Below are 15434 nucleotides of genomic sequence, written 5' to 3'. Positions count from 1 at the left end.
TTATGAGTTTATTTTCCTATAATAAGATATAGCTGTTCGCAATGTGTACATATGATGATAGCGATTGTATCTATAAGTGCTTCAATATTGAAATATTGGGGAACAAATATGAATAAAAAAATAAATAAAACAAAAATTAATTTACAGAAAAAATGGAAGCCTGAGTTTGTAAATATTTATCCATGCATGTACATATGGGACTTTAGCTAGTACCATTTTATATGTCCTGATTATTTTCCATATCTGTATCATGTTGAAATCCCTATGTATGTATACCGCTTGTGTGGTTATGTATCTGCATATTTATATATTTTCCACCCACTGCAGAGAGAAAAAACTTAACTAATTTCCACAAACCTCACCAAACCACCACTCTGTGACCCACCCTATTCCTCTTCCAAAATATCCACTACCTTCACTCGGAAACATCCCAAACCCTTTTACTGCTAAGAACTTCCAAACAACCCTTTCCAAACTTTTCCCTCTTTTATCCATCGTTTATCTCCGCCCAAACCTCTTTTACTACAATGAACCCCCAAATAATACTTTCTAAACTCTTCCATCCTCTATCCATCCTTTATCCATCCTCTATCCATCCTTTATCCATCCTCTATCCATCCTCTATCCATCCTTTATCCTACTCATCCAACGAATAGACTGCCATGTCTACCGCTCCCTTTCACAATTTAGATTTCCCTCGACTAATCCATCACTAATCCACCTTTGAGTTCCGGAGTAGCGTGCTACTCTACAGAGAGCACATCAGCGCGTCATTAGGGGTAGTAAGCGTTCTAAAAATACAATTACAATTTTTGTTTCATGGTTCATCACACTGTGGTTTGTATAGTAGAATAACATTCATGCCTGGTTTGTGGACTTTCAAGCCTCGTTCCACGTGGTTGATCATGGTTGCCTGCAAGCAGAGTTCGAAAATCAGAGTATTTCCATTTCTCTGATCCACTTGATTAAATCCCTTCGTTATTAGCACCTGGGATACAATTTGGGTTGTAGAGGCCTTTTGACCCTTCTTCTCCCAGGATATTGGCACCATCTGGAGGTTTCCCTACGGAAATCAGTAGAAAACATGCCTGGGGTTTTGTTACATGCTTTTGACCTTGTCCTTGTAGACAGAACAGAATGTCCTTTGGGGTAGTTGGCCTTCCTACTCGAATACTCTGCCAACATGTTAACTATTAATACAAGCAAAACACATGCTCTTACTTTCAGAAGGAAACATATTTTGTTTAGCTGGAGGCTTAGTGATGCTTATTTAAGTGTGGTTTATAAGTGCAAGTTTGTAGTTATTTCATTTAAGAGCAAGCTTACCTGGGGTGGGCAAAAGGAGATGAATACGAGTAACGCCCTTGCCATCTTGGATGGGCTACTGACATTTTACTTCCTCGAGGGAGTCTCTCTGTTTAGATTTTATGCATGACATTTAGTGCTAAAATGTGTTAAAGTTCATGGATTATAAAAAATTTGTATGATTTTAGGATAGTTGGAACTAAAACATTTGAAAACAGCATTCCTTCCAAGACTGGTTGTGTTAAAGGTCTTGAACCTCAAGTTGGGTTTGTTGAGTGCAATATATACACTACTTTAAACGGGGTGAGAGGTTTTTTTTTTTTAAGAGGAAGTGATACACCCTTTCTAATGCGAATTTGGTCATGCCGAAACTTCATAGGATAGCCCTAGATCGCTTGGTTTAGTGGACACCTAGAGGGCCCTTGGGGCAGATATAGAGTATTATTGTATGGCATATCCACTTTATTAAGTCAAAAACATGATGTATAAGGTGCAGGTATAAAGTTTCTTCACTCCTTAACTAGTTAATCTACACCTTCTGCAGCAGACTTGTGTTTTCATGAGCTAGTGAGGTGGATTTGTTCTACAGATATCCTCCGGAAAAAGCCGGGTGTTAATTTATCCCATTATAGCGACATCCATCTGGTACTCCTCATTAAACATAACTGTATAAAATATGAATAAAAATAGCTGAAGTGGGTATAGTCTAGGTACATACTAAAACGTGAAAAAATATATGCAGCAGGGCTCAGCAGTGTGCACATTAATATATCCAAGACATCAAAGGTGGATACTAACAATTGATGCGTAATGTAAAAACATAGGGAGGGGTATAAAGAGACAGAGGTAATGTCATTATCACGCGTGCAGATGAAACAGAGGGATTCAGGTGAGTTCCTTCATAGTAGAAGTACCTTCGGTTTGCATTTGAAGATTTGAAGTGAAAGAGCTGGTCTAACGAGGACTGTGATGACGTACTAGACTCTTGGAGCATTACCTGAGAGAGCAACTGATGGTGGACATAATCGGGAAGCAATCTGTTTTGAACAGTAGCGTTGAATATGTTCTTAAAGTCCTGTTTTTGCCAGAGCGATCTGGTTTCTGTGGTAGGTAAACTGAGAATGTAGTTGTATGGCCTTGTACGCGAGTCATAAGCTGGCTATAATATAGAGGAGCCCTCAAGTGCTAGCCAATATGGAGTCTGTCACCTTTTGAATCGAAGAACAGACATTGGTTGATCACATCCACTGCCAATGTGAGGCTTAGATCCAGATTGTTTCACAAAACTCTTTTTCTATTTCAGGGTGTGGCGAGAGGCCAGAGACCGTGTTGTTGGTTTCCCTGGACGCTACCATGCATGGGACATCCCTCATCAGTCATGGCTCTACAACTCCAACTATTCTTGTGAGCTGTCCATGGTCCTCACAGGGGCAGCATTTTTTCACAAGGTAAGAATATCTAGCGTTCATGTCCTCCACGTTTTTTTTTTCCTCCAAAAAATATAAACACATGATTTTGTATTGCAATACACACAAAAATCTGAGTATGTATAATTTTATTTTTCAACCTCTAGCATTTTTACTAAAGAACCTGTGTGTAGAAACTCAGGAACCTACAGGTGAGATTTACGGAAACAGTACATGGTAGCCTTAACGTACTGATAGCAAACAAGTCAAAAAATAGGTCGTAATTTTGTTTGATTTTTCTATGTTATGTACTTAATAGTAAGTAGTGCAGCATTCTTAATTGGCACCTGCTCCTTTAAATTACTTTTTTCCACACAAGGAGAACTATGCAATAAACTCTGGCCCTGTTCAGGCGGTTTTGAACCAAAAGAGGTGTTCTATTTGAAATAAGAGCCTAAAACATGGTACCTGACAAGTATTCTCCACCACTGTGCCATGTCAGTACATGGACCTCCCCTTATTCTTTTTTAAGTGTAATTAAAATGTTGTTAGCTAGGATCCCCTGTGAAATAAATTGCTTTCCATCTTCAAAGGTAAGAGTTTTATAAACAATGTAAGTAATCCCAACCGTGGTTGTGTCATATTCCTGTACTGACGTAAAAGAAGCATTGAATGGGTGTGAAATTAGTTCAGGTTTCGGGTTCTCTTGTCAATATTTTGTGTATTTCTTGTTGAATAACTCAATACAAACAGAAGGGAACAGGGAGTTTACGTGTATGTGCCGGCTGAGATTCCCAGCACTCATGAATCCTCAAAAATTCATATTTGATGTCACATTTTGAAAATTCTAAATGAGTAATAGCCATACTACCTCAAAATATTCTTTAGTTACACTCCAGAGGTGGGAGGGAATCCATTTAACTGGAGCCCATGCCTACTCCAGGCTTGGTAGTACCGGAGTAAGGTAACCTGACATAGAGGTAGTTGTAATTGACCTCACGGATCTGCTGCTGGTAGACGCATGGCCATGGAACCCATAAAGCTAGAATCCAGCAACTCAGTGGTTGGCACGTCGGTCAGACTACAGCCACATGGTAGCTTCTGTCTTCATTTTCAAATCCTGCTTAGGGTATTTTAAAAATGTTTAGAATTTTATTCCATCATTTTTATCTTGGTATAGTCATTACTTTAAAAAAGAAATAGTTACTTTTATTTTTCACTTGGTCAGCCTCTTATTTAATGTATCACTCAGGTGCTCCCTCAAATACTTGAAAGAAATTGTCCTTTGTCCATATGCACTTTATTGCCTCCAATTACGCGATTAATTTATGGGACATGCATTGTATGTATATTGCACAACCCCCCGCCTGAGGGCGTTTAGAAGAGTTGGATTTGTCAATGTAAGATCCCAGACATGAATGTACACATAAAGTGCCATCCAAAAATATATATTTTATATGATGCGGTTATATTTTGTACATAATGCACTGTTTTTAACTTATGTGCTTTTATGGCCCTAGTGGCCGAAATAAAGATTTTTGACTGACTGACAAATCCTGCAGTGTTTAAAGCATCTGGCCAGGTCCGAACCAAGCAAGCACCTTAGAACAAGCTAGTTCAAGGCAATAAAAGGCGGTCAGTTTGTCTCCTATTTTTTCCTTTCAGTCTAAATACACTTGAATCCCTTTCTCTGTGTCCCTTTTTAGGATACCCTCTGTAAGGGCTAAAATATCCACCAGAATAGACCATTAGACAGTTGGGGACTTGAACCCAACAGCCTCATAAATTTACTTCAAAGCCACCTTCCACACCTCTTGAGACTCATGTTCTTAAATGGCAACATTACATTTTTCTCTAAGTATTCCGTTTTTGTCATAGATCCCGGGTACACAAGGCTTCTTCTATTGTGTGCTCAAAGTTCTTGGATCTAATGGGCAAATGCCTTCATCCTCTAAAGGACCTCTGCAGTATAATCAGTTTATTAACACATCTTGGCTCAACAGACAATCCAGAATTCCTAGAGCAAGCATGCACATTGTAAAGATCTGTCCTTTTTTGAATGAGTCTTACACTGCTATTCTCTTCACAGATGTTTGTCAAGTTCTTTGTTGTCGTAGCTTGGTGCAATATAAGGATATGTGATTAGCCATTTATGGACAATTGACTAGTCGAATATCTCTGAGCCCGAACATTTCCTTGCCACATGTTCAAACATAGGTTGTCTGCACAAGGGCAACCTTTTCCACCAGGGAACGAATGCTCCCACCAACACAAGTCCCTGAACCAAAAGGTCACAGCTACTAAAGGGAACCAAGGCTAAAATCTATTTTGAAAATGCAGAATTTTCTAATGGTTAAAACGTTGCCTATACTCATAGGGCTTATGTATGGTATGTTTTCGTTGATGCTTTTTGTCTGCTTGAGCTTGTGTAAGGCTTCAGCAGGTACACTTGGAGAACAGCGAACATAGGTTAGCATGTATTGACTGGCATCCTATTCTGCAAATTGAGGATTATGTCCTGATATACGGTATAAAAGGATTTATTTTCATGGAATCTCTTAGGGAAACTACAGGTGTAATGAATGAGTTTTTACAAGACTGCTCTTTGGAGACACTAGTAGCACATATGGCTAACATTTTGAACTCCATCTACCAAGTCTAGATGTAATAAAGAATAAAAATCAAAGCTTTTGTACCTTCCGCGCAACTATTTGGTGACAAAGGTAGAATTTCAAACTCTTAGTATATATCCCAAAATGTCTGAACTGTCAGCATTGGGCAGTACAAAGAACCATGTTCCAAGGACCCTGAAAGCGAAAAAGCTTGAGCCAAAATAACAACTTTGAACTGTCTATTTATGGTTACAACCAAACTACAGACCATTTAAAAAGTAACTGAAATGTCCTATTACTTAGACCGGGATGTCCTATTTTGGTTGAGGAGGGTGGAATCCCTGCCACCTTCTAACGGTCATCACTGACTATGTGAGTTAATTGCATTACATTTGACTTACATTTTTCCCATATGGACGTCCTGCAAACCTGGCATGGATTCAGCCTTCCCTGAGCAAATTTTGACATCCCTGATTTAGGTGGTTTTAAAACTTTGACCTAGCTCTGGAGATCAACCCACAGCAAAATGCATAGCATACAAGATATGTAGCACAGCACAGCTCATGTGAGGTAAATGCTTATAACATGAAGGCATACTGCATCTGTGGCAGCCTTTGATAGCACATGTCGCAGTGCAAGAAGGTGCTAGGCATGAAAGCCATCATCAGGAGGTTGGTGAGACGTGGAACTGGATCGCAGTCTGTCAGAGTAGATTGGAGTTGGAAATTTACAGGTGAGTTTAACTAGTTTTGAGCAGACGTTACAAGAGGTGGGCTTTGAGTTTCATCCTAAACTGTTGATGAAAACGTAGAGATGGTGAGTCACTGGGCCTCACTCAGGAGCTTTGGTCTGCGTATTTATATATAGAGAAATGTTTCTTCCTGGTTTTGTCTCTGAGTATTTGATAGACTTCTGACCTGGGGAGGCCATGTTTCCAGCTGTTGCCCTAGCAGCCATGGGGTCAGTTGGCAGGTTTTTTAATTGAGTTATGGTATTCTGAGGAACTAGCCGAAGGTAAATGTCCTTGAAAAGCTCTAGAAAAGGAGTGGCATCAATATGAAGTGCTCTTTCTAGAGCTTCCTACAGACTCCCCACAAAAGACTCTAAACATGTATCTAAAAATGTCAGTCCGACTACTTTGTCTCTAGAATTTTCAGGAAGTTTTCATTATAGGACATCATGGAGCCCTACTCCGCTGCTGTATATATTCTCCTTCAGCTGAGCTTTTACAATACTTTTTATGATTTTTGTAGGAAACAATTCTGAAAAGCTGCCTCTTTTTTTACACTAATTCCATGTCTTCTTCTCTGACTAAAGAGCTCAATCCCCCTTCATGTCTTCCTTCAAAACCTTAGTTGGCTTTTATTGTTTCATTACCTCTTTTGCTCGCGTTATCAAATTTAGTGTCCCGCTGTGCGTCCCTGTCCAGTCCCCATCCTCACTAATTTCCTGTGTAACTTACTCTTGTCACTACTACGGTTCCAAGAGATCTGTGGTAGTTCCTCTAATGAAGAAAAGGTCTACTGAATCCAGACCTCTCTCTGCTTTCCTTTACAACCAAAATTCTATAAAACCATCTCCCTTGTCAAATCTTCTCCTTCATCAAAATTAATTATTTATTAGGTCATGCTCCGTCCGGATTCAGACTACTTAATGGCACTTGGTTAGCTTTACTTACTCTGTGGATGATGCATGCCCGAGTCTTGATCAAGGAGGCTTAGATATTTCCAGATCTCTGCTTTGCATGTGAAACTGTTTCTCATGCTTTGTCCACCAAATCTTTGTACTAACCAGGCATCCCTGGCCTAACTTACCTTGCTTTCTTTTGCCATGTCTGACAGGTCTCAAACGTATCATCTCGCTACTCTTAGTGCAACTTCTAAATCCTGCATGGCCCTTCTTTGAGAGTGTGCTATTTAGGTCAGACTTAGAGAGAGTTTTAGCTAGTTTACAAGCCTACTGTAATATCAAAAAAGTATATGTATTAGTAACATTACATGCAGAAAGACGTTCGGGTTAGCTTTTTTTAGTTATTGGTTTGTTTGGAGTACCAGAGAATTGTTGGCTTAGGCCACAGGGAATTATACATACTGTGGGAGTGGGCCAGCCTGTTTAGCTACTTGCTTGATTGGGAGTGAGCGTATCATTTCCGAGCCACCCACAATACGCTCATTTAGTTAATGCGGTGTCAATTGTTTAGAGCTATGGCAAAGGCATTTTTTGTCTGTGCTCAGGAGTCCTTGATTGGATTGGGCAGTAAGAGCCTGTGGTTGCCCTAGCAGTTGTAGACTTTATTTTTTCATCCTTTGCTGTGGCAATACTGGAAAGAACGTTATTTTGCAAGCTGTTGTTTCTGGATGCATTTTTATCCAATTGTGAGCAGATGTTTTGCAAAGCTATTGTTTTAGGTAAGTGAAAGTGTTGCTTTGGCAAGCAGTTTGATGCATTCCGTTAGCTTTTTTGTCTTGTAGCAAGTCTGAATAGTTATTTTTACAAACCATATGCTTTTAATGTAGACTTGACCCTTGCCTGGCACATATTGTAAGCGGCGGGATTGCATATATTCTCTAACAGTACAAACATCCGTGTCCTCCCTTCATAAGAAATGGTGAGATTGAGATAATTTTAGCATCCACAAGACTGTAATTTAAATACAGCTCCCGGTCTTATGGTATGTATATTTTGACATTTCTGTCTGTATTTATCAAAAAAATATTTTGTTAATCTTAACTGTTTAACCATAGTTATTTGGGGGTTTTAGGGAAAAAAATCACTGAAACTAATAACATTTCATATTTGTTTTAACCAATATAAACTCATACTTGATTGTCTGACAGGTTTCATTGTTATGGGTGCTTCTGGATGATAAATCGAAACACTCCAATGAAACATGCACATTTTAATAGTAGACGTGTGCCCATCTACTGCTGTGTGCACTTCCACTGCGGCTTGGGCCTCACTAGGTAACATTCTCCCTTCTTGCAAGTCAGTCGGCACAGCCTGTGCCTTGGCAGTCATGACTGACTGCATTTAGCATCACAAAAACAAAATCATATTCTCCGCTTTTAGTTATTGCATACTGCAGTTTTACATGCCATTCCATTGCTGTATCTAAGTGTTATGAATTTGAAATATGGGCTGCATAATTTATTTTTGTGTTTTTTGTGTATTCTTCTAATACTTAATTGGGCACATTGATACTTTCCTTGTAGCTGGAATGATCTTGGAATAAACAATTAAACATTGTACCAGAAATGGTCTAGACTGTCACACCCAGGCCTTTTGGCTTTGCCAATGCTAGTTTACTCTTTACCTCACTGCTTTAGCACCATTGATACACTCTTTTGACTTCGCATTGATGTCTTATGTCGACTTCACCCAGATTATTGTCCCATTTAGTGATGAGGTGAGCACTGCTCAAGAGAAATTTAGATCTCGCTTATCAGAAGTTGCTTCCTGGGTGAAGGCAAACACTTAGGCTTAACAGTGACAAAACAGAGGTTCTAATCTTTAGAGGGACACCATCCATTTGATTTCCAATGTGGTGGCTGGCTATTCTGGGCCTCTGTCCTACATCTGTGAAGTAAGGAAAACAATCTCCTCTTCATCCTTTGCCACTCTCTTAAACAATCACCGTGTTATTTTTTTTGCTGCTTCTTCTGTATTAGATTCCCACTTAGTCGACCGCTCTTCCTTGGCACCTTGTGGCCAAGCAGTAAATCTGCAAGACACTGTCCTTTTTCCATTGGGTATTTTATAAGACAGCCCTGCTATGGTCATCTATCGGATCATCAGCTGCCAAACTATGTGTTGCCCGAAGATCAGAAAGGCTTGCATTGAAACCTGTGTTTTCTTTCATTTGGCTTCCAGCCATTATAATTATCTCCCACATTACCTTTGAGGCGATGTGTAGGTAATCTGCCTTTTTTGCATGGTAACCGCAGATTTTTCGCCTTGTGCTGGACTCTGTATTTTTGCTTGCATTAAAACTTTACCCAGCTAATCAGTAGTAAAGTGCCTGTGCTCCTCCTTTTCAACATGCTCAAATTAAAATAACTCTAATTGGCATAATTAAGTTTCCTTTAAGTCTTACTATATGGTACAAGGTGTTCCCAATGCCTGTAAGATAAATGTCACCAGACTGACTAGACTGCATCACCCCTTTTGCCACACTACACTGGCAGTGCAAAACATAGCTTCAGGCCTTTTGTTGTAGCCTCACTGTAGCAGTGTAAAAGCTGCAGATGAACCTATCAGTTGAACTTTTTTGACAGGTTAAAACCTTCTTTTTAAATATTAATAATTCACCCCTTTGTAGGCCGTGTACTCCACAAGGCAGTCTACATGGTATTTAAAAGTAGGATATGTAGAAAATGGTATGTTAACATTCCTTACAATGACTAGCACCCTAAGGTTATTTTGGTTGTGGCAGGTCTAGATGTCCTAAGTAGAAAACCATAGTACAGAATAAAATACTAATATTGCATCTCGGGAAGGGGACCAGATCGAAAAATAATTAAACCACTTTTTATAAAAAAATTTTACTTAATACAAATCCAATTCAGTGGTAAAGTTGGATATTAAATAAATATTAAGGGAAAGCAACTTTTAGAAAGTTACTTTTTTCCTGCCTGAAGTTCCTGAAGGGTAACTAACATAACCCTCTGCCAGCTCCCAGCCAGTAATTAGCCTTGAATAGACTTTAAATGCCTCACAGGAGCAAACAATAGGCTGGCCTGAAGCGGCACAGGTCCCTCCTCTGAATACGCAGGGTGGGCATCCTTTTTTACACTACAATGTAAAATCCTACTTTATTGTCCAATCCTGCTTGGCAGGTCTGCTGGGTTTAGATATAATCCTTGGGGCACACTTGAAAAGAGAAAGAACAACAATTCTTGTGAATCCATTGTCTGGTTGCTGAAGAACTCTGCTTTTGTCCTACCAGACTTCTGGGTACAGTGGCTGCCTCAAACTGGATTTTAGTGTTAGATGTGGGGGGGCACGAGGATTATAAAAGTATATTCCTCCCATACACCCCCCAGTCCTCGGAGCCCACGTTTAGTGTGGGTAGGGTTGGCCCTGGGAACTTTTACCCCATTGGTTAAGGCATGTCTAGGGACCATGACCACCCACTAGCTAGTGCCAGACGTAAACGTGGCTGCTCCAGGCACCGACTTTAGAACATTTTCTGGACCTGTGGAACGTCCTGAGAGGGCTGTACCTGCTTTGTGACCTGAGAGGAGCCCTGAGGACTATACCTGCTCCTTTTTGTACCCAGGGAAAAACGTGTACTCCTAGGGTCATAAGGCTGACATCCTGTTATAGCTACAGGGATACAACAAGCTACTAGAGGCCTTTTCCTGAAAGTACCTAGCTAACCAGTGGCAACTGGACCTGGACTGTGCCCTGCTGTTAGTCTCTGTCTTACACCCTGTGAGTCTCTAAGTGCTTCCCAGAGGTCACAGGAGCTTTAGAAGTGTACTTCGGTGGTGGGTTTGGACTTAAAGGATTAAGTCAGAAGGTAAAATCTTTGACCAGGACAAACCTGATCTGACCCGCTCTCCTCTTTGGGCAGCCTCAAATTAAGCCTATGGTCCTGGTCTACAGCAAGCATTTGGGGCGTTTTTTCTATTTAAATTTGTTTTAATCAATATCCCCCGTTTCCTTTATTGAATTTGTAATTTGGTGTAATTTTATTTATTAGATTTGACTCTATTTTTCTAATTTTGTTAGGGATGTTTATTGTTTTTCATTTTGACTTCATTACTGTTTTGGTACCGCATAAATACTTTTCACGTTGCCCTATGTTAAGCTACCAAGGGGCTGAGCGCAAGTTAATTTAGAGACTTTATGGGTTCACCCTGACAAGAGTTGTGATTATACTATGAGATGTGTAGGCACCCACCCCAAATAATAATTAATTTCTTACACAATCCTAATCTCATTGTACAAAAACCTCTCTCATCCTTTAATTCCTCATAATCTGTTCGTCATATCTTTATTCTTGGCACCAGGATAGGTAAGAATACACTTTGCAATAGGCCTTCATTCTTTATTTATGACCATAACATGCTGAGAGGAAATAAGAATATTTTCAGGGTGATAGGTAGGTCGCAGGTTCAGCATCTGAGTACCTAATCTTGTTTGTTTTCTCCTGTTTACTTCAACATTGTGGATATTCAGAAAATGTCTTTGAGGTTAAAATTTATAAAAAACAGTTTTTGTTTACTAGTGATCCATTCTCACAATTCAGTTGTTTTGGTAGGACTTTATGACTGTTATTGCTCAAAATTATACTGGAAGGGGTATTTGATTTAATTTGTCTATGTAGAATTGAACATTAAAGAGATGCTATTTCTGAAGTGTATAATTGTTGTTTCATTTAATTACATTTTTTATTAAGATGAAATTAAGGCATACTAAAGGCCAAATCGTGGTACCTTAGAAACTGAGAATACAATTATATCACTGTTAACAATCGTCCAACCGGTAAGGCTTGAAAATAAGAAAAATTTGAATTGTAAAAAGCATGAAAAACTAGTAGGCTTTTTTACTGCCTATGCTGGGCAGTGACGAGTGGGAAATGTGTAGTAGACTCTCTTATCATATGTGCAGCCGTAATTTGCGGTTCTCTAGCAAATTAAATATTCCCGAGTTATTTATAAAGCAAATGAAACATTCACAGATGTCACGTGTATTAGAAATTTCACCATTAGGTCGTCATAGTTATGCGTCATTCCTGTTTCTAGTAATCCTTGAAAGACCTTCATCTAGAGGGTGAATTGGAGCTGGTGCGTGGTAAATGTTGCTTAACATGCTCTCCTTGCAGTAGATCACAAAAGTATTACTTAATTACTAATGAATCCTTCTGATAGACGTACAGATCAAGCTTGTAATATTTCTTAGACAGTCTGTTAATAGTCCGTTCATTATTGAATTCATTATTCAAGCATATAGTTAATGTATACTTAAAAGTTTGAAGGAACTACTTTGTTTGTTTACTGCTAACTCATTGTCTAGTAATGCACTTAAACAACCTGCTATTCAAGGAGTATGATCTAAAGTCAGTGGGAAGTAATTGACTTGAGGATTATAAGATTTGCATCTTATTGTGAATGTGTCTTCTTTCTCCGTTCATATGGATACATACTATGTTCAACAGAAGTATTTTGTATCACATATAAACGTGAATAATAGTGACATCACACAAACACATATATTCTTTACACGTCAGTAGATGTGCTATGTATTATTATTATATATTTTTATTCAAATACGTTTTTCTTACAGAATGACATTACAGTGCAAGTAGGAAAATTAGGAATACAGAAAAACCCAGAATGACTCTTTTGTATGACCAAATTCTTATGCCAGCTAAACATTGTCCAGCTTTTAAAAAGAGAGAATTAAAGTTCAAATTTGTGCAAGCCTCAGTTTGGTTGAGTGAAATACTAAACAAAATGTTTTTAATTTTCTGTTCATTATTGATTAAGTACCTATGATGTGGTTTATTGAGAAAAAGTAATTGTGATCAATTGCACAATAATACTTGTAAATAATGGTTTTCTTTCTTGCTTCTTTAGTACTATGCCTACCTTTACTCCTATGTGATGCCACAAGCCATCAGGGATATGGTAGATGAGTACATAAACTGTGAGGATATTGCCATGAACTTTCTAGTCTCTCATATTACAAGAAAACCACCCATCAAGGTAATATGCAACATGATCTATTTAATTTTATTTTCTATATAGTACATATATTTGGTGAGAATGCCTGTCATTTAACCAAGCAGCTAATCACAGACTTTTTTTGTTTATTATGACCAAGCCATGAAGCGTTTTTTATTTGATCCTTGTAGCTACAATAATCGTGGAATAAACAATCTGAAAATGTCATGTTATCAGCTTATATTTACTCAGCAGCTCTGTGATCTTGCCAGACTGTAAACGCTGCATACTTTTCTGCTTTACTCAGTTAATAACGCCTCCAACTGATCAGATTGCATTACTAATTTTTAACTCTTGATATTTGAATATTTGAATACAGCAGTTCAATTTAAGCATTTTCTTTTATCAGAAAGCTTATAAATTATCCTGGCTTTAAGACAATCTTCCATTAAAGTGCATACATTTCTGGATGGTAAACCCACTCTGAGATTTAAACACACTTTTTAGGTCTCGCGCCTAGCGATGCAGTACCTAGCACTGCTTGCGCAGCGAGTGTCCTTTTGTCCGGGGTTTGAAAACGGAGCCTGGAATCGCACACAAAGACGGCACGCAATAGGCCAAAGGCGGGCGCATTGCTCCGCCCATGGCCTGTTGGTGTCTATTACGCGCACCAAAGGCCATGTGGGTTCAATTATCGTGCCCAGACACAGGCGCGATAATTGAAAACGCATGTTTTGCTGTGGCGTGCACGCACCACTCGTGTTTTTTTGTTGTTGTTTTTTTTACAAAAGCGATCGCTTTCGTGGTCGCTTTCAGTGCCGCTTGTTCTATTTTCTTTCTCAATGTGCTTATTACGAGTTGACCGGGTCATCAAGCGCTAGTTGTGTCTGGAGGGATTCAAGAATCGTGCATAAAATGTGGAGATTAGCTACTAACGTTTTCATTCGGCAAGAGTTGCTGTGGTGGCTTTGATGTTTAAGTGAGAACGAGTCTATGTCCCTTTCCGTGCCACTGTTTCCATCGACCCTTGCCCAGAATCATGTCAAAAATGACAACAGACCCCACCCCGCAGGTATGTGCAGATTGTTATTGACTTTTACTCTTGCAAAGGGTGTTTCCATCCCTCAGTGGATCCCAGAATGTACATAGTTGTAGGGAGACTTACTTCAGTCGATTATTTCTGGCCACTTGAGGACACAAGTCTGACACTGCCCCCATCTGGTGCTTCGAAAGGCAGGAGCCTATCTGACTCTGACCCAACCCTATCGACCTATCAGATACGAATGCTTGACACGTGACCTTTTCCTGCCCATGCCCAACTGCCCTTTTACAGGCACAAGACTAAGGTGTGCCTGACTATTCCTGCACCCCGGAAGCAGTGAAAAGGCACGAGTCTGGCACTTGACTGACTCTGACCCGGCCCTAACGTCTTCTCAGTAGCATAGGTAAAGGGTCGCACCTACTCAGCCCTACCTGCCTTTTAAAGGCCCAGCCTGGCGTGTGACTAGCACTGCTTCAGCCCTCATGTCCTATAAAAAGTACCAAACCGTGCCTCTGTGGCTGTCTATGCCCCAGTCTGACAGTCTTACTCACGCCTCCCTGGCATGCGACTGACTTATCCCCACCCTGACGGGCTCTTAGAGGCCGATATCAGGGAATCTCCCACACAGTGTCACTATCCTGGCCTACATGGTTAGTTTACTGCATGCTTTGTTATGATGGCTTCTTGTGTTCTGCACAGGCCCCAGTCCATTCACTTGAAATAATGAGTGCTGAGGCGTCAGGCCTTTTATTAGTCTAGACTGGCAGTTTGAGCTATTGGTGTTGCATTATTTAGCAATGCCAATAGCTCAAACTTAAATAATGCGAGACCTATTGCATTGCAAATGCTTGTTTTGTGTTGAATTTTATATATCGTAAACTAGACCTGAAGGTATCAGATCACTTTACATGAGCACCAGTTACGTTACAGACTGGCACATTCCTTTTTGTTAGGCACGGGGAGATTAAGTGATTTGCCCAGAATCGCAGAACGTTGAGCGTTCCTGCCGAGACTCGAACCTGGTTCCCCAGCTCCTAGGTCGACCGCCCTAGCCTTTGGGCCACATTTCTTCCCCGCTTTGACAACCCACTAAAAAAGCTAAACTGTTAAACACAATAACTTATAATTGCACCTAATACTTTTAACAAAAAGTTGAGTATTATTATTCACCTGTTCCAAGTGTGATCTCCGTTCTTCTTGTTTTTAAACTCCTAGTGAAAACCTTATTGTTTCAAAAATTCAAAACTAGGCATAATAGCATTCTCTAATCTGCTACATTCAAATTCAACTCAAATGAAATCTCTACATAACATTTATATTTCTTTTGTTGAAGGTTTTACTCTATTACTAGATCATGGTCTTAAAGTACTTAAATCTAATACCCACATGTAATAATAAG

The 15434-nt window shown here is 39.6% G+C and overlaps 1 protein-coding gene across 1 annotated transcript in view; it reads left to right on the top strand.

The window, feature by feature from the left end:
* Window positions 1-15434, top strand: part of EXTL3 (exostosin like glycosyltransferase 3) — a 215703-nt gene that overhangs the window by 184591 nt on the left and 15678 nt on the right. Inside the window, exons 4-5 of the mRNA XM_085613055.1 lie at window positions 2609-2753; window positions 12907-13035. Coding sequence (XP_085469181.1) covers window positions 2609-2753; window positions 12907-13035 — 274 coding nt within the window. The remainder of the gene's footprint in view (window positions 1-2608; window positions 2754-12906; window positions 13036-15434) is intronic.

This window comes from Triturus cristatus, chromosome 6 (assembly GCF_964204655.1).
Source record: "Triturus cristatus chromosome 6, aTriCri1.1, whole genome shotgun sequence".
Classification (NCBI taxonomy): Eukaryota; Metazoa; Chordata; class Amphibia; order Caudata; family Salamandridae; genus Triturus; species Triturus cristatus.
The sequence above is the reverse complement of the archived record's forward strand: the minus strand, read 5'-3'. Positions and strand labels throughout refer to the sequence as shown.